General features: G+C 52.8%; 1 protein-coding gene across 2 annotated transcripts in view; it reads right to left on the bottom strand.

The window, feature by feature from the left end:
• PSD (pleckstrin and Sec7 domain containing) overlaps nt 1–25,601 on the bottom strand; it is a 42,302-nt gene that overhangs the window by 16,156 nt on the left and 545 nt on the right. The window contains exons 1-9 of one of the 2 annotated variants that reach the window (XM_036385997.2): nt 19,913–20,122; nt 16,082–16,973; nt 15,900–16,002; nt 14,804–15,272; nt 9,696–10,139; nt 2,965–3,159; nt 2,371–2,451; nt 1,167–1,279; nt 294–352 (exon numbers count right to left, since the gene is read on the bottom strand). In XM_036385997.2, the coding sequence (XP_036241890.1) occupies nt 294–352; nt 1,167–1,279; nt 2,371–2,451; nt 2,965–3,159; nt 9,696–10,139; nt 14,804–15,272; nt 15,900–16,002; nt 16,082–16,849 (2,232 nt within the window). In that variant the 5' untranslated portion in view covers nt 16,850–16,973; nt 19,913–20,122. Of the gene's footprint in view, nt 1–293; nt 353–1,166; nt 1,280–2,370; nt 2,452–2,964; nt 3,160–9,695; nt 10,140–14,803; nt 15,273–15,899; nt 16,003–16,081; nt 16,974–19,912; nt 20,123–25,601 lie in introns of those variants that run through there. The other variant, XM_036385998.1, reaches the window with a different exon arrangement.

Here is a 25,601-nt window from a genome sequence, read left to right as displayed (position 1 = left end):
TTCCCACCTTCTTTTCCTGTTCAGTTTTCTTTTCTGTCCTTGTTCCACCACTACATCTTTCAGCACAGCCAGTCCCTTTCAAAGCCCCGCTCTCACCTTCATTAGCCCCTCCTCTAATTTAGCCTTTCTCACCTCTCCTCACCAAACACATTAGGGGTGACAAGCTCTTATGGGCCCAGGTGCCATGCCTCCTGCTCGTGTGGCACTGTTCTCACCCTTCCCTGAGCACCTACAGTTTCAGGGTGGTGAGGACAGACAGGGGACAGACTGGAACAGTGGCCGTGGTGACTTACGTGTCCATGCAGATCTGTGTTTAGCAGCATCAGGGCACACGTGAGGGTGTGGGCTCCGTCTGCAGCACAAGCACAGGACAGAAATTAGAGCCCCGAGCCCAGCCCTGCAGCTGGTGCTCCAGTGCCTCAGCATCTTAGGAAAGCTATGGGGTCTCTGAGCCTCCAAGACAGTGCTGAGCCCCCTCCTCCCACCCTGGACACAAGGGGACACAGCAGTCACTGCAGAGCTGACAGCCTGCAGGTAAATAGGTAAGAGGCTGCTGGTTCCAAACCTGAGCATACAAATTCCCTTCCAAGCCTGCTGCGCCTATAGCCAGGCCGTGATGCTGTAGCTAATCCTGCATAGCTCCTAGCATGGCAAGGTAGGACTCACACAGCCTCTGCCAGCCAGGCAGCCCAAACCTCACCAGTGCCAGAGCCAGCCCAGAGCAGGCCCATTCTGTGTGAACCCACACAGAAGCGGTGCAAAGACATGAAATAGTACAAAGCAGGTGTCTGTGCTCCTGAAATGCTAGGCTAGGTTCCTCACTTAGATATTCCCTGAGCTGAGGGTCTGAGAGCTGGGGTCTATTTGGTGAGGAGTGTGCTAAGTGTGTCTCTTGTGCTAATTCTCTCAAGGTCAAAATTAAGAATGGGTTGAGCCCTAATTATGCATCATCCAACCAGACCAGGCTTAAAAAAAAAAAATCTGAAGCATCTGTCATTTGAGGGAGATGACATACTGGGACTGTCTTCTAAGGCATCAGTATAGGTTCTCTGCTCTCTAGTTTCAGTTTGAGCACATTCACTGAGCTGACAAACACATAAGCTCCTCTGAAACTCACACACATGCACACACAGACACACACTCCCCACAGACATGCAGTTTCTTACCTTCTGAAGAGATGGCATTGGGATTACACTCGTAGTAGCGCTGGGAAAAATGAGCCAGCACTCGCTCTCGCTCTTGTGTCTCTCCCATCAAGGCAAGCTCTTTCAGAAAGGACCTGAAAAAGCAGGAGCAGGGTTGGTCACACATGAAGCCCATTGCAGTTTCTTCAACTCACCCTGTGCAGGAATGGAGCTGTGCTTTCTGGTTTTGAGACCTTCCCGTATGCTGGATGAAGCCCTGTTTTGTACAACCTTCCCTCCCTCCAAACCCACTGTGGGACTCTCCTGCAAGTCCACAGCACCATATCCTGCTGGCACATCACAGAGACCTACAACCAGGAGCTACACTGGGAAAGGAGGTATGTAGTTAACCCCATAAGTTTGGGAAAAGCACCATGGAGAATATGAACAATAGGAATGCTGAAACAGCAAAAGAAAATTCCTGTTTCCATGTCCTCCACCCTTAACCTATCTCTGTAACCCTATAAGGCAATGTCATGTTAACCCCTTACCATTGGTCAAGCTTGGATCCTTTCCAACCCTATAAAAGAAGCATACTGTACCCCATTAGTGGGGAAGAAGAAGAGCAGAGACCCTTCACGGACCTCCCCAAATAAAGCCATCTCCGTGGAACAGCCTGCGCCTTCTCCTTCTCCTCTCTCTCCGTCTGCTGCAGCCTCAAGCCCGGGGCACCACTACCTAGCAAGCAGAGCTGAAATCCTGAGAGCTTGCAATCACCATAGAGCTGATAATCACCATGCTTGCTAGATGGCAGCCCCGCGGCGTTGGCATGAGCGAGCAAGCTTCGGGCACCCGGTCCCTCCTCAGGGACTGAGCTCCTGAGCCCTACTGCTCTGCTTTATGATAAGGCCAATCAGAGGCTTTATTAGAGGTAGGTGTAACAACAGAAGGATTTGAGTTCAAGACCTGGAAAGTCAATTCTAGGTGAACTGAACTGTCATTTAACTGCACTGACCATTGAGTTAAGACCAGGAGTTTTTTCTTGGTTGCATGGCGGAGAGACCATTTTGGAAATCAACCTCTCCTATTTAAGAGGTAAGAGGATCTCCAGGTGGCAGTCAAGGGGTCTGCTTGCTCCTGTGCAGATCTCTGTGTGTTTGCAGAGCTGCAGAGGGCACAGTCTTTTGGCACCCCACTCTGGTGGCCACCACACGCACACATATACACACACACACTCAGCTCTGACCTGAGAGCCTGATCCAGACTCATCCCTGTGAACACGAAGAACTTCAGATATTCCCCCGCCACCATCCTGCTGAACTCGTTGCTGAAATAGAAAAGGGGGAGGGTGAGAATGGAATTGACCAAGCTGTGGGGACTGCCAAAGGCACACAGGGGTTGGGTGGGTTCCAGGAGGCTGGGAGCTCCCCAGGGTTGCAAGAAGTGTGCTAGGGACAGAGACACCCCATGCTCCCATGGAACTCAGAGAAGTCACCCACAAATTCTCTGGGAATACTGGGCATGTAAGAGAAAATGGAGAAGCTGCAGAGGGAAGGGCCCTGAGAGGTCAGCTAGCCATCCCCATGCCCCAACACCTTACTGAAGCATCCAAGATGCAGTCATGGTAGGAAGGCACGAAAATCTGGATGTCTCCTAGGTTTTAAGACCTTTAGAGGGAACACCTGGTGCAAATGTACCAGTCATGAGGAGTGGGTTTTGTGGTCCTGCCAGCAGTTCCTTGCCAGCCTGGTGCCCCACAAGGCCAGCAGCTGCAGGTGCACTGTGGGTGCAAGTGAGCTCCTTGCACAATGGAACATTCCTTCCAAATACCCACACGTACTTCTTCCCCAGGTGGCGAGCCACATCTGCTTTTTTAAAGCCATCCAAGTTGTAGAGCCTCTTGGCCAGGCGTTTGGCAGCCTCCAGGTCAGCCTTGTGTCCATTGGAAAGGGTGTCTGTGCTGCCCAGGGCCAGCTGCTCCACGCTGTCCATCTCTGACTCCGAGTCTGAAACCAGCTGGCTCTGGGGGCGCTCGCTGCAATGGGAAGGGACACTCCACGTCAGCCTGCCTACAGATCCCCCCCTTGTTCAGCTTCTCAGGAAATGCATACTCCTCACCCTGCTTTGGGGACTAGCTACTCACTGCTGAGAGCCAGGATGACTGCACTGGTCAGAGACACTCTGAGGTCAGCTAAGGGAGATAGGGAAGGTGTAGGAATGCAGGTTTGGGAGGAGGGGGGGAGTGATGGGACAGCACCAGTGACTAACTGGACCAAGGCACTCAAACCAACATTCATACTAAATGTGGAAGGAAAGGACACTACTCCAAAGTCCCCCACTTTGAACTTGTGAAACTGTATGTGTGGGCTTAGGCTCTGCCAAGCTCAGCTGTAGCAGAGACTTGGAGCAGAAACATGCGCAACACCACATGCTGTCCTACAGCTCTGTACTCATTTTTTAATCTGGACAAACTCCTCGTGCTGCTCTCAAGTGCAGTTTCTATCCAAGACAAGACAACTCCAATTCCTTCATTCACCTTTGCCCACCCACTGATTTCAAAGCATTACACAGATGTCAGAGATGAGGCACAGAACAAAAGAAAACCCCCCTGGCCTCCCAGCTCACAGTGAAGTGCAGTCTTCCCCAGGCTGCCCATCAGCTCTCAGCCCACCACGCCTTAAATGGCCATGTTAGGAGACACTCTTGGCTTGGCCCCCAAAGCAATCTGACTCAGCTGCGCAGAAGTTATCCCGACCAAAAGCTGGTTGAATCTAATCAACAACAAATGTTAAGCAACTCTGACCTCGCCCAAATTTTCTGGCAGCCCTTACAATGTTCCAGTCTGATTTATTTTTAAAAGTCTCTAATTGCGTTTTAAGAGGCCTGCTCTCCTGAGCCTATTACCCAGGCCAATCTCCTTGAGGCTCTGCTTTTTTCAAGAAGGACCAGCCTCCTCCTGCTCAGCACTGCCTGTCCCAGGGGAGCCCTGCACAACACTGGCAGGCTGCCTCATGCCTCGGGGGGCTCTCAGGGGCCATCCTCTCCACCTTCCTGCCACCCCCAGCCAGCATGCAGCAGGAGAAGCTGCTCTGCACTCAAACCTGTGGGTCAGACACTTCCCTGGTGCAAGTCCTTGGAGAGATGTGCTTTGCTCGTACCACTGCTGAACTCAGTGGTGCCAGGGGGTGACTGTGGTAAGACCTGGATGGGTGGTCAAGGCAGATTTGTGCCCACTTGGCTCCAGTCCTCCCCAGGGAGACTATCCATCACTCCAGTGCACCCTGGTGGAAGCAGCCACAAGAGTGGTCACAAGATCACCCTGAGCTCACCAGGTCTGAATCCACCAGCTCTGGGTAGCTGGGCAGGCAGCTTCCAGCATCCCTGTCTGCATTATGAGTACACCCCATCCTGTGGGCAAATCTCCTACCTGCCTAAAAGCCCTTCTCATCCCAAAACAGCCGCATCCAAAGGTGCTGCTGGCATGGGCCCTGGTGCCTGACTGTGCTCTCACTGTTTGGCATGGTCAAAGCTGCTCTGAGGGGTGCCTGACAGCAGAACAGGCTGGGTGCTGCTGGGCACATACCTGGGCCCCATTTCAGATCCTTGTGTGGCAGCAGTCACTGTGGCCTCAACCAAGGACAGAGGTCACATGCTCTTTGATTCCCAGAGGCAGAGGACATTAGTCCATCCCAGCAGCTGGCACCTACCAGCCATGGTGGGTGCATTTTTTTGCTAAAATCTTTATCTGTTATCACAAGGGCACAGGCACTGTCCCCTTTGCTGCCCAGAAGTTCCAAGGGTGCTCTTCCAGGTACAAAATGCAAAGCTACAAAATGCAAAGCGACCCTCTAACACTCTCCGTGGTCCAGCTGCATCTCCAGAGCAAGTTGCTGCTCAGTCACCCTCTCAAAATACTTTAAATCTTTGCACCATCCCTAACACTCCTGATATCCTTCTGGGTCTCATCTATCCTGCCTAGGATAGATGAGAGGTTGCCCTCCCTCACATGGCCAGTTCCTGGAGCATCCAGGGAAAAACCTAGAGCTCCAAATCTCCCCCCATGACCTCTCTTCCTACTCTATTGTCCTTAGCTTTCCTACCTAGTGCTGAGCATCCAGATGTGGGGCCACTTATAAAACTTCTCTTGTCCTTCAATACCTGTATATCCCTGCAGGGTCCCAACCTGTGACTACAATTCCTGCCTTGCTTCTTGCAATGGGCATGCAGGGATCTCAAACCTTGAGTCTCAAAGTAGCTCTACCAGTGAAATTTGCTGCTCCCTCCCTCACCAAGTTCCAGCACTGATTTGGTTTTACAGCAAAGCATAACCTTGCTCTCAGGATGAGGCTCTATTCAACCATGCGGTGAAATGGGTTTTATTCTAGCACTCAAGCCACTCTCATGCAGCTAAATATGGACAGTCAGCCTCTGTAGGCTCAGTATGCCCCCTTTGTGGTACCTGTCTGCCACCACTCAAAGCCACAACTGGCTTGGAGAACATGCAGCTTAAAGACAGAAAAACAAGAGCCCAATTCTCAAGCAAATGGAGAGCAGAGCAAGAGATGTGTCCATGTCTGAGATAATTGAGGTTATGCTAATTTTCTCACCAATGAGCTAATTGCAGGTCTCAGGGTAAGGGTTTTTTGGTATGTTTAGTAAAGTGACATTTTAGTTTGGCTTGAAGAAACACTGAGATAATATTTTTTACATTAAATACACACTTAAGGAATAAAGATCAAACTTGATACTGTGCAAGTATCCTTGGTGTACATGAAATAAGTCACTCCTGTGCAGACACAGTGCTAGCTCATCCCTCTCCCTGCTGCACCACTCATGTCATTGGGAGCACAGGTCCCCCTGTCAGAGGCATTTCCTAGAGCCCAGAGTGCTGCAGTGAGGCACATCTGGGGGTCTCTGCAAGGAATACATGTCATCCAGCACAGGGCTCAGGGCTCACCCTGACACAGAGGCTCTTCACTGACCACTTCCCACCCCAACTCAGCAGAAGGACTTGTGCTCCCTGCCCTGGAAAGCTGCTGCAGAATCATGGTCCTGCTCAGGGCCACCATACCAAGCACATTGCTTCTCCCAGGTCAGATGGTTTTCCAGGGCCCAAATGTTCCTTCTCAGGGCCAAACACTCATTTTCTGTAGCTGGATCATCATGTCACCCCAATATTCCTCCTCTAGCTGGCTGCCTGGAGCCCAGAAGCAGAGACCACAGCACTTTCCCTGGCTGCAATGCAGTGTGTCACTGCAGGAGTCCTGACATGCTCTCCACCTTGTCACCATCCACCAAGCTTACTTGGCACCATATTCACTTGGTTTTCCAGCAACCAGGAGCAAATCTTCTCTCCAGGATGTGGAGCTGCAAGAAGGCCCAAGGGGCTGACCTCCACCTCCCAGATGCCAGCAGAGACACGTCTGCATGGTGGGACCCTTCCTACAGCAACAACCTGTTCCCCAGGAGCTGGGGCGTGCTCAGCTGAGGTCCTGGGCTGTCCAGGACTGTCCTGACACAGTTCCAGGCAAGACACCTGCTGCAGGAAACTCCAGACCTTTAAACACAATTCAAGTACCTCTTGCTCCCCACATGAGGCTGGTTTCATCATAAACCATGGTAAGGAGCCTGGTGCAGATCCACAAGGGACAGGTGCATGGGGCAAAGCAGCACTCCCCTCAGTTCTGGAAGGGGAAGCCATGTGCATAGCTAGATTGCCTCTGCCAAGCAAACCAAGCCTGCCTAATGTTGCTGCTAAGAATGTACCAGACCGGATCTTTGGCTGAGCTAAATAAATGCAGCTCCCTCCATCGGTCTCAGTGGAACGACTTTGATTTATGACAGCAAAAATCTGGGCCAGTTCATTCCTCACAGAATTGAAGTTAGGGCTGGGAGGACACTTGAAGGTCAGCTAGACCAGCCTCCAACCACAGGCACGGCTGGTTGTGCTTTCTGGCAGCTCTGGAGTCCAACAATCACCCAGCCACAGCAGCATTCACCAGTGTTACTGCTGACAGAACCAGATAGGACTGAACTTTGGGCAGCTGTGCCCCTCCTCAGTCTTGTTTCTTTGCAGACTTCCAGAACCTCCCCTGCAGCACCAGCATTCTCTGGAGATGTCTATTTGTCTTCCATCACCCCATCCCACCAGCTCTTCTTGTGAGGGACACAACTGCTCCTGTAGAGGACAGGGACTGACACTAAAATCCCACCAAACAATTTCTGGTGTGAGCCAAGAGCCTTAAATGTCCAGTTACTCACCTGCTGGAGGAAGGGTGGTCTTCTCCTTCAAAGACACAGATGCCATAGAGTCAGCACAGGAGAACCTGGGTGCCTTGGACCCTCAGGCCAAGACCAGCCTAGCGGCTCTGAGTCAAATCTGAGAGCTGGAATTAATACCTGACACACAGGGCTGCATCCCACAGGTATGTGCTGCTGCTCATGCCTCTGCAGGCAGACCTGCCATCCCTGAGATCCACTGTCTTTTATGCCGTGGTGGGCTGATTTGTTCTGTGTCCTGGCTTCTGCTGCTCTTCATGGCTTAACATAGCTTGCATAGGGGAAAATTCCCCCCAGGCTTGTCCTTTATTTCTTGTTGTGCCCATGCCTGTGGGGAGACCTCTTCATCCTGCACTCCAGCCTTGTTTCCCTACTGTGCTATCATCTCATACCTCCCTTACCCTATCTTCATCCTTTCCTCAAGGTCCACCTTGCTCTGCTCAGCTCGCAGCCTCAATCTCCTGCATCACACCCTGAATCCACCCCACTGGGCACAGCCGTTCACGGGATCCTCACCAGTTTGCCCAGTGCTACCTTGGAGCTCAGGTCAGCCGAGAGACCTGCGCTGGCCCCGGGACGGGAGGGGCAGCGGCTCCCCGACCGCTGCAGTAACAAAAGGAGCCTTATAAAGAGAGGCAGCGGAGCTGGCCGGCGGGCCCCGTGCTCCAGCACACGCCAGCAGCCGCGCTCCGGCAGGGACGCGGCTCTGACTCCCGGCGCATCCTCCGCCCGGGGCGGCTGCCAGCGCCGCGGGCTCCCCGCTCCTCCCACACCGCCGCGGCTCCAGGGCTGAGCTCTCCCTCTAGCGAGGCTCCCGGCGTGCTGCCCTCGCCCCGCTGTCTGGCCATTTTCACCTCGGTTTGCAGCCTCACCTTTGATGTTGCCTCGCCCGCCTACCCTTCTCTGTCCCACCGCAGGCAAGCCCCGATGAGCTCCCAGCAGAGCCTGCCTCGCTCGGGGGGTGAGTCACGTCTCTTCCCTCCGCGGACAAACCTCAGGGACTGGCACGACTGTGCTCGAGGCCAAGGCTGGCTCCAGAAGAGTGGGATTGCAGGGAAGCTGGGCAGCTGGATTTCAGGGGTCTTGCAACCCCGGAGAGATGCAGGTTGCCCATTTACATTCCGCCGGGGCTGACGCCCCACAGCCCACAGTGCCTACCTGTACAGGACTGGGCAAGCCAAGTGACCCTCTGGACACCTGCTTGCACCAGCAGATGGCCAAGTCCTGCAATTTGGACCTGCAGCTGCAGAACTCTGACTGTTGCTACTGAAGTAATGTCCCTGTAATCTCCCAGGCTGCCCAAGCTTCTGCCCCACCATCCTGCCAGCACTGCATCCATCCCTGGCTGGCTTCCCTGGGTCCGAAGGTCTCCCTAGCCCTGGGGAGCTCTGCCTCCACACATGCTCTGCAGAGATCTGTCATAGCCACAGGGACAACCTGCTTTAACTGCACCTCTGCCCGGTGAGAGCAAGGGACCTGCACACTTTCACCTCCTGCCCAAATCAGGTGATAAACTACTCACAGAACCTGTGCTGGAGATGTCACTGTTGGGTGTCCCACTGTGGGCAGGGCAGGGAGGGGGTTCAGTCTCTGCTCCATCCCTTTCAACTAAGCCTTCTGGAGTAGGTGCAGGCATCCCAGGGGAGGCCTTTGTAGGTCTGCACTTAGACATACTTCCCACATACAAGGTCAAGATAAAAGCATGGTCTCAACTATTATGTGCTGAGGTACACCAGAGCCTTGGCATAAGCAACAAGGCTGTATGACCCAAGGCCACTGGCTGTGGGGGACACCACATCTCCCCAGCAATGCAGGGCATCACTGATTGGCCATTCCTGCCACTGAGGGAGGTGGGAAGTCACAGGCTGCAAGGATCCCAATCACAGGCTCTCTCCAACCCAGATCCCAATCCCAACTATTGCAACAGTTAGCAGCAAAGCTTGTGGGGCCACAAGGAGGACAGCCACAGAGCAGCACATGCAGGCCTAAACCCACAGGACTGAAGTTCTGGCATTCCCTGCTTGATTGGCTGAAGAAAATCTCACAGTCCTCCAGTACCTACAAAGATGGTAAAGATGAAAAAAGGAGTTGTGCTCCCATCAACACACCTACTACAATACCATGGTGATCACTGGCCTGATCAGCCACTGCCTAGAAACTCTAGCACATGCAGTCCTGACCCTTCCCCAGCAACATGAGTTAGGCTCTGGCTGCAAACCAGACCTCACAGCATCAGATTCCACATCAAGCCTTAATGGCCCAGCTGGACAGCAAGCAACTTTGGTCACTCACCTCGTGTTGGAGGCCAAGGGAGTGCCAAAGCTGTCTTCTGAGTGGCAAGGGCTGTGCCGAGTGCCCTTCCTTCGTCTCCCCTGTTCCTCCTCCCTCTCTGTCCAGGGGGCATCTGTGGCTGAACTGGTCCCAGAGTCTGGCTCTAAGTGAGCCAGAGGAGCAAAGCTCTCCTCGATCACCTTGGCGCTGTCTCGGATTTTTCCCTGTATTTCTGGGGTGAGGGTTGGGAGGTCAAAAGTGAAAAAGGTCCCATGGGTACGGGCTGGGGAAGAAAGGATGTCAATGGAGTCCAGGCTGGTGTAAGATGTGCCCTTGGCTCGATGGGACTCCATGATGGTCTCAAAATGTTTGCTGAAAGAGTCCATGCCATCCTTGGAGAGGCTGTGCCCTAGAAGGAAGGGTACCGGAGACTTGAGCATACCCTGTGTGTCTCGGTCCATGATCCTAGAGGGAAAGAAAGTGAGAACTGATCATTGAAGAGCAAGGGATCAAAACCCCAAAACAAAAGCCCACACACTGCTTCAGAAGGAAACTGAGAAGGGTAGAAATCTCTTCTGGACATCTGTAGACCACCAAGCAAATTCCTTGCCTGCCCAAGACACCATGGGAAGCAGGACTGGGCTGGCCTCCCTCCAGACATATGCTTCTCCTTTAATGCACCACAGACTTTTGTTCCTTTCATGGCTCATCCTCATAAGAAGCTTATGAGATGGCTACTGCTCCCAATCACTTGACTTGAGCTAAGATCCAATAAAGGGCTCAAGTACTAGAAGCAGGATGTGGTTCAGCTCCATTTCCAACCAAATCTGGAAGTGGCTGAATTTTTCATGAGCTTTCATGAACCTTTTATTACCAAGAAGGCTCCTCCTGAAGCTGCTCAGGACAGCATGACACCTTCCTCCATGAACACTGCACTGTGGTTACCGAGTACTGTGCTCAGAGCATGACCAACACTCACCTGCAAGGTCTGCTGGCTGCTTCCACAAGGTGATGTTGAGTCCCAGTGAGCTCCAGGTTTCCCCAGCAGCACACAGGGAGCCTCACACCCATCTCTGGGCTTGGGGATCTGAGCTCACCCATGCCCTGGAGGCCATGATTGGTCCTAGCTCATCATCTTGTCAGGGATCAGCCCCACAGAAAGGTCCAGCCTGTCTCCAGTGCTGATCTAGGTCCAGCCTAACACAGAAGTTTCTAAACCCTGGAGCCCTGAGTGTTTTGCCCTGTAAATGAGGTGAAGTACAGCCTGCCCACCTGCCTAAGCCCGTGACAACATGGATGTTTCCAACCCAGGGAACATTAGTGCTTCAGCAGTACAGGCACAAACACAGCCCTAAAAGCCTACTTTACTCATAAGCTGCTATCATTTTATTAAAGCAGCAGAAAAGCACTTCTTATGCCACTCTCTCCTCTGATTAAAGGAGAGGAACTGCTCCAGCCTGTCATAACATTTGTTATGAAAAAACAGCTTCCTACAGAGGGATCAGAAGATGCGTTGCTGTAACACACACACCAAATTATTTCCATTCATTAGCCTTCACATGCCACTCAAAAATCTCAGCCCAATTACTTCAGTAGACCAAGAGCTGGCAGCTTGACTCCCCCAGAGTGCCAGCTGGCTTCAAGGGGAGTGCAGTGAAGCCAGACTCAGGTAAGAAAGGCAGGGTGCAGCCTGATCTTACCCATCCACCAGTGTTTCCCTGGCTGTGCAGCACCATGTGACACTTATAATTCCTGTAGGAGCCCCAGGAGCAGCCACTTCTGAAGTGGTTTTTGGTGAGGACAAGGCAGAAGAGACCTCTTTAATATCTGCAGATGTGCTTTACAGATGCAAATGTGCATTCTCCATCCTTCCTGCCCAGCCCCATGCGACTAAACCAAGCTAATGCTGTTAAACAGCATGAGCAGGGTGAAAACTGTGCCAGGGAGGACAATACCAGCAGATTGGAAAGTATCTTGTTTCCAGGAGAGGTAGGTGGGCTGACTTTTGTGATCAAGCATATTGCCACCAAGCCACAGCAGCTCCTTGCAGTCCCCCCAGGCTCCTTTGCACTACTCCTCCAGCATGGCAGCAGCCTGCTCTTAGGGCTCAGTGTCCTTGCTCTGTCCCATGCTTAGGCACAGGCACTGACCACAGGCACTGCAGTCTCCCCTGACTGTCCACATTCCCCTGCCACCTCACGCCATCATGCTGTCCCCTGCCCACCCACAAGAGCTGCAGGCACCTCCCCTGCTCATTGACAGGCCCTGCCAGCATCACCCTGAGCATCCCCTCTGCAGCCTGAGCCTGGTGCTCCATCCAGGAGCATCACCCTCAGCATCCCCTCTGCAGCCTGAGCCTGGTCCTCCATCCAGGAGCATCACCCCGAGCTGTGCCTCTGTGACCACTCTGGGCTCTCAGACAACACATCAGAGGCTTGATGCAGGTTAAGCACATGCTTAAGCATTTGATGAAATTGAGACCATAACCATTTTTCTAATCCCCAACAAGGCTTGCCCTGTGGCTATTTTCTTGCCAACAAGCAGCAAGCACAGAGGCTCTGGAAAGGCTTCCCAAGCAGCATATCTAAGGGCTTTTCTAGGCAAGGCTTGCAGGGAGAAAAGGCATCACTGCCTCCCATCAGCCCTCAGAGGAGGAGAGCATTCCCTAGCAAAGCCTCTTCTCTCTTATCAGCCCAAGGCACCCATGCTGAGGGCCAAAGCAGGCTCTTCCTATAGCTTAGCCAGCATGTCTGCTGATGCTCAGGGAGGAAGGGAATTGAGCCTGCTCTCACTGACAGGTCTCAGCTCTCTTGGACTAATAGGAACAAAGACAGTAAAGGCTTAGGCTAGTCATTAGAGTCAGTAGACATAACTCTGAATATATTCAGGAAGCAGATTTGCTGGAAGAAGACAACATTTCTTCTATCACTTTTCACTTTTCATATCTTGTTTGGAGTAGATTTTTTTTTTTTTTTTTTTTTTTTTTTTTTTTTTTTGCTGTTAGCATGCTCTCTTACTTTGAGAGGTTAAATCACAAAAGAAGATTCTGAACTTTGGCCAGAACATGAAGCACAACAAAGTAGTACCAAGACAAAGGGTAGTACCAAGACAAAGGGTAGTACCAAGCTAGATTTTCAAAGGGATGTACATGTCTAAAAGCTGAAAATCAGCATCAAAAAGCACTTCAGTGGTTTTGTAAGGCTGGTCCTTCCCAGCAACCAGGACAGGCGTGGGGTTCAGCAGCTCCTGCAGCAGCAGAATTGTGCCAGGTCCAGGAAGCCAGGGTGGCTTCTTCATCCCCCCAACTTCACCCCTCCTGTGAGCAGGCAAAGCAGAAAGCTTGAAGAAGAAAACATCAATACTGGTGACTGGTAAACAGGGATAAGGACTGCAGCTGCAGAGCTCAAAACAGTGTGTAAGCAAAAACCCAGGGCTGTGTTGCAGGGACTGAACAAGCTTCCAGTTTGAGCCTTGTGATTTTCAAGACACTGTCTACAGGGTCTGCACTTAGCAGAGGAACATTCAGGGGACTGTAGGGGAAAAAACAATTGGTCTACAAAGAAGCTGTGCCAAATGAACATGACACTCCCATACACACATTGGTAACTATACTGGCAGCACAATCTTTTAGGAGAAACAGTGGTTGTTTAAGGACACATCCAAGCTTTCAGCACTGGCTGGGGAGCTACAGTAGGGTGTCTCAGAGGACAAAAAAACTGATCTAGGCTTACAGCTCATAAAACTCACAGTGGCCTCAAAGATATTTGGAAACAAAATAACACTGCAAAAAAACTGTTACAGCAAACTGAAGAACTTGCAATAACTTTACACCTCACTCAAACATCCATTTGGAAAAAAAAAACCCACATTACAAATGGCTTATTTTCAGCTCTTCTCTAGAACCCAAATTTTTGAGGACAGAGTCGCTGGCATGTATTTGTCCCCTCCAATAGAGATGCAAGGGCTGGACAAACTCACAGGAGTTCAGCTCCCCTTGAGATACACACCTTCCCTCCTTGTTAGCTCAGCACTTTCATTCTTTTCCTTCCCAGTGCAGGGGCATTTCTGTATTAATGTATTATTAATGTATATATTTAATTATTTTTAACTTCTGCTGACATCAAAACCTCCCTTTTCCTTTACTTCCACCTAAATGCTCCCCACCTACCTTCTGCACAGCTAGGTGAGCTCATGCTGCCACGTGGCATTCTAGGCATCACGCTAGTTTTCTGCTTCCCAGATGAGACCTGTCCCTACTCCTATGGAGCATTTGCTGATGATGCTGAACCTCCTCACCTCACTCAATTGACTCATTTGACAATGCACATGTCAGAACATTCCTGCACAGGGCCTTTCCCCTTCAGGTGGCTGTCACACAGTGCTCTGGACCCGATGATGCCCATCACTTCTCGTGGTCAAAGAATGCCATCTCCCATATGTGCTCATTGCCAATGTCTGGCATGGTGCAGACAGCAGCTGGGAGCACACTTGTTGTCCATGGATAGGCAGCTGAATGATAATCTTCATGCCACCCACTCCATCAGCCTCCCAGCACAGGGTGTTTTGCCACACATGTAAAAAATGACACAGAAGGCAACAAAATGCTTTTTTGATCCAAACATATCCCCTGCACTTTTCTGAAAATGGCAAACACTTAATGAGGCTGAGCAAATGGAACTACTCCCGCTACTGAAGCACATCTGTGGGGAGAAGGACAGCCCAGCAGCACCTGGCAGCCCAGAGTAGTTCTAGGACATGACCTGTCATCTGGTGTCCTGACACTGTCACCCAACACCTGGCAGCACCATGGCAGGATGTAACTGACCTGGCAGGACTCACGCTAGGAAGCCTTGGCTCAGGTGAGCAACCTGAGCTGCAGGGCTCATCCCGGGTGAGTGAGGCCCGTGGCACAGCACCCAGAGCTGGATCCCCTGTGCTGGCTTACTCTTCCACAGGGCAGTGAGGGCAGCACCCTGGGGTGTGATCCAGGACCCCATCCCACCCTCACACACAGCCGGCATGTTGCTACTGGGATTTTGGCACAGACACTTCAGCAGAGCTTGTTTTGCCATGCAGGGTACAATAAAGAGGGTGACAGGAGCTTTTTGCCTTTGCACACAGAGCCTCACCTTTCCCTGTTTTCCTTCCTCATCACCTCAAAGACCTCATCGTCCTCATCCACGTCCCTGTCTTGCAGCCCGTCCTTGGAGCAGCCGGTACCTGGAGCAGGTGGCTCCTCCGGTGTGCTGTTCCTCCTGCCTGGCGTGCCCACAAAACTTGGGTTGCTCTCACTGTCCTTCTGGCTCTCAATTGCTGAATCCACCTCCTCCTTCTCAGCCAGGATATCATCGATGTTGGTTTCACGATAGCACCTCAGTGGCACAGTGTCCAGGTCTGTTTCAGAGTACTTCACTGTCCTCCTTATAATCCCAGTTTCACAGGAGCCAGGCTTCTGGCTGCTCAAAGGAGACACTTCTATCTCCACCTCCACATGGCTCAGGCTGTGCTCAGGTACCAGCTCTGGTGGCTTGGCTGGCAGTGGGGAGACAGACTTCTGGGGGAGCTCAGCCAGGGGTGCGGAGTCAGGGGCAGAGGAGCCTGCAAGGAAGGCCCAAGCATTCAGAGCTGTGGGGAGCTGCAATGGGGAGCTCTGAGGAGCTGCTCCTGCAGCATCACACACACACACACACACACACACACACACACATACACCCCACGGAGAGTGTGGTCACATGTCGTGGAATTATTAAGCTTGGAAAAGACCTCCAAGATCATCAAATCCAACCTTTGACCAAACACTACCATGTCAACAAAACCATAGCACTAAGTGCCATTCCAGTTGTTTCTTGAACACCTCCAGGAATAGTGACTCTAGATTGGTGAGGGACGCAGGGAAACAGTGAAGAGGTGGCAGAAGGAGAAAGAGTGTGAGAGGCAGAGACAGGCTGTCAGTGCTAGTGCATCTCCAGCCAGCGCTGAGACCCCATCTAAACCCAAAAGCTCTTCTGCAGAGGCAGCCAGAGCCAGGGGCTCTTTGGCACCTCTTTTGCATGGCCACAGAGGACTTTGCAAGGAGGTTGGTACACACATCATCTGACCCCAGGAGGACATAGCTGGCCAATCTTGGGGGAAATCTCAGCTCTTTGTTGGGCACTGTCCTGCCAACAATACAGACTTAAAAGGAGAGGTGAGCCCACCCAATGGCATTCACCTGCAACTTCTTACCTGTCTTTGGGGTATCTGAGGAGCCATAGAAGAATTCCCACTTGGCCTTGGCAATGCGCTGGGCATGGGCAGAGCTCTGCCGGGGATACAGTCCGGCGCTGCCCTGCAGAGAGGAGAGCAATGAGTGGACAATGCATCCCTAGGGCAGAGCCATGCCCAGTGTGGGAGACCCCAGTACCTACCTGATGTCGGGGCTCTGGCTTCAGGGGACTCCTGGCGAAGGTGGGGAACTCCTCTGGCAGCCCATTGGTCAGGGATCGGCAGAGGCAGCTGGTGTCAAGGGCACAGAACTCCTTCCCACAGGGACGTGGCCCCCCTGGAGTCCTGCCCCCGGCCAGAAGCGGGTCAGACGCAGAGGCCTCCAGCTTCAGCGTCTGCAGGAGCCGCTCCTGAGGCAGGGGCTGGGGCTGGAGGGATCCCACGTCCCCACCGAGCTCCAGGCTGCGGCTGAGGCTGTAGGGGCCATTCTCCCAGCGGAGATGGGGGGTTGTCGGGCAGCCCAGTGTCCGCACACTGGCCTTCTCAATGAAGCGGAAAGTGACCACGGAGCTGTGTCCCTCTGGGGCTGGCGGACTGCGGCTGCCCAGAGGGGTGGCAGCCGGGCTGGGCCGGCCCCACCGTGGGGTGCAGGGGGCAGTCAGTCGGCCCGTGCCCGGGCAGCTCCCGCTGCCAAAGGGCGCCGCCTCAGCCGGCCTGCGGGCCAAGGAGCCGGTGCTGTTGTAGAGGCCGAGCGGGCAGCGGCGGGCATCGGGCGCCAGGCCCTTGCGCAGCAGGTGGAGGCGGCCGGCATTGAGGCTGGGGCTGAGGCAGGGCGGGGGGCTGCACCGCCCAGCCTCGGGGCTTCCCCCCGCCAGCCAGGGCCTACGGTTCACCCTGTGGGCAAAGGGCGGGGGGGAGGCAGTGCAGCTGTCCTCGGGGTGGAAGCGGACAGGTGCCCCTGCTTGGGCCATCCTGCCAGAAGAGGGCACAGAGGTGTCAAGTCCGGAGCCCAGCAGGGTGGCACAGGCACAGCAAGGCAGGTTCCCAGCACCCCTGAGATGTCTGAGACAAGAGGCGATGCATCGTCAGGCAGCTCTGAAACAAGGGCAAGGGGCTGGTTAGGGAAGGGAAAGAACAGAAAAGAGTCTGGGGCCATGGGGAGGACAGGCCAAAGGTGCCCTGTCCTCATGGCAGAAGAAAGATATGCACCAGGTGAGACAGCCCCCAGTAAATCCCTTCCTGCTGCAAGAAGCAGGCAAGGTTCATCACTGGGTATCACACCAGTACCACTGCAGGGATGCTGGCAGCCCTTTGCTTTGTCGCTGGGCACCCAGAGTGTTTGCATTCTCCCCAGGGTGCCAGGATGCTCAGGCACTTTCCCCACAGTCCCGTACCCCAGGCACTGTGACAGAATGCACTATAAAATGGATTTCATTCATTCTGCTTTAGGCTGAATATATTTACTACTCACAGCCTACAGCCTACTAAAGTAAGGGGGGAAAAAGTATCTACTGCATCGCTGAGACATCCTCCATTTATACTTGCTCAAGGAGTTTAATATGAGCAGCAAGGGCAAGGAGCCTCTGTCTTTGGAGGTCAGCCTGGGTTTAAACTGTGTCACACTAACACATGTCACAGCCACAACTGATGGCGCAGACAGAGCTGCCAACACCAGTAAATTTAAAAAGCAGTGGTAACAAACAATCCCAGCCTGGGGGAACACAGCAAGCCTGCCCTGCACACAGCTCACTCACCTGCCTGTCTCTGCCCAGAGACCGTACACCCAGACATGAGACCAGCCACCCCACAGCAGCAGGGGGGTGGCTGCAGGGAAAGGCGGGACCCAGAGCCCCCATCAACCCCACTGGCAGGACTGCTGACATTTTTTTTTTCTCCCAGTGGAGATAAAACTTGTACTTATTCTTCCCTGAGTTTCTTCGAATTCCTAATGTGCAGAGAAGATTCTGCCTTGGCTGCTTGTGCCTTCTGACAGATGCCAAGATACTGAGTCCCTCACTTTCATCATTTGAAAGTGAGAAACCATATGCCAGCTGCAAACAGGAAAGCATGATTTTCTTCTCCCTGTTTCTGAGATCAAACCAGACAGGATTAAATTCCTAAAGAATGTAGGGCTGAATTTTCAAGTGTTTAGGCTCCAGAGATGCACAGACAAAACTATTAATGAAATAACCCAAACCACACCTGTGGGGTAGGCACCCATTTATCTGCACTATCACACTGATGAAACAATCTGTCCTGCTGAGCAACAGCAATCTCTAATTCACTCACTGAAAATTTTATTCTCCTGATTAATTTATTGTGTACTATTTTTACAATATTTTTCTCATGTTATGGTTGTTGTTGTTATGGTTGTTGTTCACATTCAAGGTTGCTGAAGTTAACTGCTAAATAATAAAGATGTGGGGTTTATATATTGCAAATGAAATGCTACTTTTTATCTCAATGCAGACTAAGACATATGCCAAGGAAAAATCTTATCTCTAGGAATAGTTTGTTTTCTCTGTAACATAACAAATCTACAAAACCCAACCTATCTCAAAACATGTGAGTTATTTCTAGGATAAAAGGGATAAGCAGAATGTCCTCCTGGTTATCAAAACAGAATTATCAAATTTAGAGTAAAGGCCATGCCTGCCTTTGACCCACCAAAGCTGGATGGCTACACCCTGCAGTGAAGTGAGCTTTTCTTTAATAATGAAAGGTAAAAAGCACAAATGCAACTGAGATGAAAAACCAATGATAGAATGAATGAGCTACAGCTTCCTGGTTGCTGATTTCAATTGTGAATCAAAAGGATGCTCCTTAAATCACTGTGATGAATGGGTTGAGCTGTAAAGCACTGGTGGGCTGGAGAAAGCGTTGCTGGTCCTGCTGCCTAAAGGCAGGAGAAGTTCTGCAAAGAAAATCTCACAGGGTGTCTGCCTGGGCAACCCTGGGCACACATTCAAAGAGAAAAACTCCGGAGCTGCAGTGTGATAGCCAGGGGCTGCACATCATTGGGGGATTAAATTGGTTCAAGAAAACATCTCACAAGAAACCTATTCCTCCTGGCTGTCCCTTCTTAAGGGCCAAAGGAATGTCCAGGGATGCTTCCTGGCCATTGTTTTGAGCCGTACCCAGTGCAACAGGGGCCGGCTGCTCCCCATGCAAGCGCTTGCCTGGCGGAATGGGGCGATGCGGAGCGAAGGCAGCAGACAGCAGGCACTGCTTACACTGCGGGGGAAGCACACACCCACGCCGCGGGTGTGCGGGGACAAGGCGTAGGAACTGGGGGAGGATGAGAAGAGATTGGGTGAAGAACGGCACAGCGATGGGAGAGAGGCAAGAGGTGCCTTAGGGCTGGGGGTTAAATTCACACGATGGGCCGTATTTGTCTGCTGGACATGGAACCCATGGCAGGGGATGGGGGAAACCAGGCTGTGGCTGCCGGGCTACCTGAGGGGGCTGGGGCCCCTGGGAGATGAGTCTGCCCTCCGGAGGGACACAGAGCAGTTTGAGGGGATGAACTGGTGACCGAAGCAGGATGTCGGGAGGCCCTGAGGCTGTGGTGCAAACAGGTGACCTCTTTCAGCTGTGTTGTCCAGGCAGGAGACGTGTCCCCACCTTGGAGCTGAGGCTGAACATGCTCTTCACTCCCCGGCCCCCCTGCCCAGCTTCCCTCGCCCGGCACCTCCCGTTTGGCGGGATCAGCCCTGAGTGGATGTGACATCCATCCGGATGAAGAGGGAGCACCCCCGGCCAGGGGGGCTGGCGGAGCTGCCCGCCGCGATCTCCCCGTGCCTGGGCATCGGCCTGGCGCCCTTCCCGCCGCACCGGCACACGGGGGCCGGAGCGGGTCTCGGCCCCCCCGGGTGCCACCGCAGCCTCGCGCCGCCGCCCGCCGGTCACCGCCGCCGGGAGGGCGCAGAGACGCCCCGGTCTCTGCAACAACTGCTGCAACTTTCCCCGCTCCCCAGACGCCCCGTTTCGGCCTCCGGTCCCCGCCGCGCCCCGCCCCGCTCCCCACGTCTCACCGGCAGTGCCGCCGCCGCCACCGCATCCTCCGCGCCGCTCCTCCGCGCTGCTGCCGGCACGGCTCGGCTCGGCACGGCTCGGCGCGGCTCGGCTCGGCTCGGCTCGGCTCGGCTCGGCCCGGCCCGTCGGGCGCGCCGCGGTACAGTACGAGACAGTACAGTGCAGTTCGGTACGATACGGTGCCGCACGGTGCCACCGGCCGCAACCCGCCGCTCCCTGCCGCGCTAATCCCGGCCCGGGGCTGTCACTCCGCCCCGCTGACAGCCACGGCAGCCAATGGGAAACCCCCCCCGGGCGCCAGGCCCCGCCCCACTCGGTGGCACCGCACACGAGGAGCGGCCGGATTCACACCGGGGTGCCTGTCCCCGTGTGGGGGCAGGCCGGCGGGTCCCCCACCCGTGTAGCATCCTCCACACGCTCAGGTTCCGGTGTGCACACCCCCCGTGCCAGTGCCAACCGGGTCTCATGCACGGGCAGCGCGACCCCGGATGCCGGTGTGCCTGTTCCAACGCCACGCCACTCACGTCCCCGTGTCCTGGTGCCCATTTCTCCGTTCAGCAGCGTGCACATCAATATGAACAGCCTGCCACTGGCACGTGGCATGCGTGAGCATTCACGGCCTGTGCCTTGTGCCCTATGCCAAAGGGTACAGGCTCCCCCGTGCCCCACCATGGCTTAAGAACCACAAGGATGAGAAGACAAAAGCTGCTATATGGTCCAGACGACCAACCAACATCAGCGAGTCCTTGCCCCAGAGCACAGGTTCTGTGGCAGGGACTTATGTCACCAAAGGTCATCACCTGAAGCACACTACAGCCAGGGGTGCCAAGGTGTCTCAGGCCACCAGAAACTTGATATCACAGTGTCACTAGGCACCCCAGGGATGGTAAATGCAGCACGAATCTCAGGAAACCACTTCTAGATACAAGGGGCGAAAATCACCTATCCTTTGTCTCCTGCCTTGGCACAGGGACTCCACTGGCACCAGTGGCATGTGTGAGCAGAGGTCATATGGCACAGCTGGGTACCAAGGTGAGGGGGGCTGTGGCAGGGCTTTCAGGACCCTATGCTGCCAGTGCACTGGGTCTGCTTGTGGCAGCCACTTGGACTGGCAGCCAGCACTTTGTGCCCTCAGAGGTTGCCAGATCGATTTGCTATTAAACAGCACTTTATTACCCAGCCCAGCAATCATTATTAAATGTGTGTGAGACAAGAAGCCCAGGGGAGCTGGGGCTTCATGTGTGCATCGTATCTACAAGACAATTTGGGAAGAGCTGCCTCTCCTTGCTGCTTTCCAGGCTGGCAGCAAGTCCAATTCCAAGCTCACCTGCCCCCACAGCCACCCAGAAAGTGTGTCTCCTTCTGCCCTCCCAGGCATGGAGAAAAAGCATCAGGCAGGGTAGGCTTTCCTCATATTTAATGCATCAAAGTGCTGCCATTTTCTCCTTCCCTCTCCAGGCTCCTGCCTGTGAGGGGCCTCTCGCCCCCACTGAGGACTGTGGGACTCAGCTGCCTTAGACACAGCCAGCTTTTCTGGCAGACTCCAAGAAGCTGGGCTAATTAGGGGCCTCACTGCTGATGGATCAACGACCTGATTCCTTCAGCAGCTTCTTGATGGCAGAAGGGCAGGGAGGGGGAAGGCTTTTCTCTAAGCCACAGCCAGAGTGACAAATTTAACCAAGTGGAAGAGCTCAGAGATTCCCCAGTGTGTCCATACCAGGACAAAGCATGTCTGTGCCTTCCCAGCACCTGCAGACAGCCCTGCTGAGAGCTGCAGAAGAGAGGTCTTTTCCTGACACCCTGACTGGAGATCCAGATCATTCACAGAAAACACATTTCTGGCCAGAGGATGTGTTTTCCCTGCCGATGCTGTAGCTCTTGCTCTCCCTGCAGTGTCCTGCTCCATATCCCACTCACCTTCCCACAGCCCTAAAACTCATGAAAGATGTGTCCACATACATGGGTCTGGCCAGCACTGACATAAGCCTCACCTGGATCAGGATTTTTCAGGATTTAGCCCTGGCTCTCCTGATCCCTCCTGCTGTGAATCCCTCCCCAGCTGATGCAGGACAGGAGGAGCAGAAAACCCCTCTGGCAGATGACAGAAGGGGACAAGATGTTCCCCACACTCCCAGCTCCAATCCAGTGGGCTTAGCTAGAGAGCTAGGAGTGCAGTGCACTGGGAACCCTCTTTACTATCACTTGGGTACTTCAGAACCTCCAGTCCTTGCCTGCAGGTACCATGTCCTTCCTGTATTAGAGTCCACTCAACTCCATGTCATCCCTTTCAGCTCCCAGGTCCTGCAAAAGGGAGCTTCCAGGGGTTTTCTAAATATTGCCAGCACTGTCCTTCGTCATCTTCATAAGTCTGCAATAGAGTTTTCCCTCCCAAAGGCAGAAAGGTCTGGATATCATCAGGGCAGCACAACGATGAACTCCCACCTTGGAAGAGATCAACCTGACATGTCATAATGTCCAAACAACTGTACAGATCTGGATGAAATTTGGGTGAAGAGGGGTTAGACAGGAGCCCTTTCCCGCAGCTGGCTCCAGGAGATGCTCATGCTCAGCTTGCCCTAAGGCACCTGGATCAGTCTCTAGAAAGGTGCTGCACTGCACCCCAGGGCTGCTTCTCTGAGCCTAGGGCAGCTGTCAGAGCCATTTCCTCTCTGGTGTGCTTTGAGCTAAAGGCATTGCAAAGGGTGTAAGGGCATATTCTGCCTCATAGCTGTCAAAATCACTGGGGCTGTACTGTAGCCTCAGGGCACAGAGTAGGCCTGCAAAGGGAGACAGTCACTCCATCAGCACATGGGCTCTTCTCAACCCAACTGACTGGAAGCATTGTGGAAATAGCAGCTCCAGCCACACAGGTGATGAGTCCCAGTGAAAGCAAGGGAAGCTGAACTCCCCTCCGCTTTGAGGGCTCCAGGGCAACCAATTAAGTTGCATGTGTTCCCTCAGGGCCTAGCCATAACTACATGCCTCTAATTAATGCCTTCTACCTCCAGTGCCAACACCCAACCACATCCTAGTCATATATTACAAAAGCCATTGCAGCACAAGCCAAGTCTTTAATGGGTTGATGCACTTATCTGTATTGCACTAGACTTGTGGTTAAAGATAAATGGTGAAAACACCCTCCCTTGGATAGTCCTGTACAAATGCTGTTCTGTGGCTTTGTCAGGGCAAAAAGACAGTGCTGGAGATCCTTCCTGAAGCCCCTCCCACCCAGACCTGGAACAGGGGAGAACAAACCTGTACTGTCCTGTGCCTCTTGGCAGCTCCCCTGCATGGGACACTCATGTGGGACCGTGGTGGGATTTTTCAGGACAAAAGACATTCTAGAAGAGGATACAGACTGCAAAATGTCTTACCAGAGAGAAGAGCCCATGCAGACTCTACATGAGGGATGGCTGCTGCCTGCCCATCTGCCAGTGCCCTACCCAGTGTCCCAGCTCCCTGTCTTGTGCTTCTCCCTCTTGCAGGAGGAACAGGGGCTTGGAAGAGTGGAGTTGTAGAGAGGCTGTAGCAAACACTGTATGCTGGGCCTCAGAATGAGCTGTAACGACATATTTCTGTAATGCCCCAGGCACACCTGCTGTTACAAAAATCGTCTCAGACTCCGTCCCAGCCCCAGGCAGCACCCGCACAGGGAGCAGGCTTCCTCCTGCACCAGCATTGCTCTGTCAAGATGAAGGCAGAAATGACAGCATGATAAAACCTGTCCTGGGACGTGGGAGGTGGGGCCTCAGCACAGCTTGAGCCATAAATAATCTCCCTACACAGCAGTTAGGGGAACAATTGTGTGGGAGTATCTCTTGGTAAAAAGATGCTCAGGCAAAGATGGTCTTGAAGGAAAGCAAGGGATTTCTGAGTGGCAGGGTGAGCTCTCCAGTGAAGACAGAGCTTCCTGGGTGCCAGCAGGTCATTCACCAGACCTGCCTCACCATGGTGAGTCACTGCACCAAAGAGACAAATTTAGTCTGAAACAGCCCAAATCACCCGAACTCCGGTGTAGCCTCCCAGGACAGGCTTGTGCTGCAGCACCGATCTTCAGACTGTTCTCCAGCTAATGTATGCAGCAATGAGATGTGATCCCTTCCCCATACCTTCAGACTCAAGATTCACATGGGGAAAGGTGGAAGGGTGTAAAGGGAAATGAGAGCAATGAATACAGAGTATTTTATGCAGACAAGAGACAGTAAGCCCAAGGCACACAGTCTGACCCAGAACAGGAAGAACACAGTCACATCCAGGATTGTGTAAAAGGCCTTGAAGGTCAGCTATAGAGGAGTAATTACAAATATAGCCAGAAAACTGAGCAAAATGGCTGTCATGAAAATGTGTGGAGGCAAATTCAAAGGACACACTGAGCAATTGAATGCAGGGGATTCATGAGTGGGATGCTGCAAAACAGTCTTGTATTTCTGTTTAGCTGGGAGCTTCCTATGCATAATCCTCTTTCAACCTTGACTTGCAGAACTTGGTCTTGCCTTACTTATTTTTATTTTTTTTTTTTTTAGTCCTGACTGTATAGTCAAATTATTTTCTGAATAAGAAGTAGGAAGGTGGCATGTACAGGGAAGAGTTGAACAGAAGTCACCATGTGTTCTTGTTTTACCAACTTAGAAATGGCGTCTGGTTACACTGTGCAATCTCAGCACTGACTGACAGCAGAGCTAACCCTATGAGCTCAATACCTTCTCCCATGTAACCAAGAAGTCCAGCTGTGGTCCACTCCAACCCTGAGAGTGATGGGGGCTGTCAGACTTATCCTGCAGCCAGAGAAAAGATGGAGCCAGATCCTTTGAAAGAACCTGGTGAGAGTCCAAAAAAACAAACCGTGTTGAGGGGCTTTACTGAATTTTTGTGGTACTGCATTCACCTAGCTCTCACATCTAAGAGGAGTGAATACTGCAGAGTTACTGGTGTCCTTGACAAGATCTTGACAAGTTTCTTCTCCCACTTAAGACTAGTAGAAAACTGTAAAGAAAATGGCCCCAAAGTCTTTGCAAGGCTAAAGATGTTTAGCCAGCAAGGTGCCAAGCCATCACACGGGGTGACAGATCCTAGAACATTGGGATAATGTTGGCTTGGCATCATATTGATCTCCTAAAAATAAGTTGTACCCTTGGACAGCACTAGCTTCTGGAAACCCCAGCAGGCTTACAGAAACCCAGCCAATATCTGAATACACATCTGACATGGAAATAGCTGAATTTTCAATACAAGCAAAAAGCCAAAAGGCATAAGTGGAGGAGACTTGCCCCTTACAGCTAAAAAATCAGGAGCATCTCTGGGAAAAAATCCCTTGTGTTCCTGGCTTGAGGCTAGCTCTTCTAACCACAAAACTTCACCTCCTTCAGGGCCCAATTTCCTAAATCTCATCTCCACTTCCTAAAGGGTGAAGTGATGACCAAACTGCTTCTCAAGACTCTTCAGAAGTATAGCTGTGCATCAGCACCACCTTGAAGCAGTCGAGCTGGCTGAAGTCTCTGTTCACTTCAGGGGATGTTCATGAGGTTAAAGATACCATGCCCTGGCTCTGCAAGCTGTCAGCACCGTATGTTTCCATGCAATATACCCGAAAGCTGTAGCAGCAGCAGTTGTTGTGAGCTAATCTGCTTCCTCCCCCTGGTGCTCAGCTTGGTCGTTCATTACTATGGATCAGCTCGTGGCCTGACACAG

The sequence above is a fragment of the Molothrus ater genome, chromosome 8 (assembly GCF_012460135.2).
Source record: "Molothrus ater isolate BHLD 08-10-18 breed brown headed cowbird chromosome 8, BPBGC_Mater_1.1, whole genome shotgun sequence".
Lineage (NCBI taxonomy): Eukaryota > Metazoa > Chordata > Aves > Passeriformes > Icteridae > Molothrus > Molothrus ater.
The sequence above is the reverse complement of the archived record's forward strand: the minus strand, read 5'-3'. Positions and strand labels throughout refer to the sequence as shown.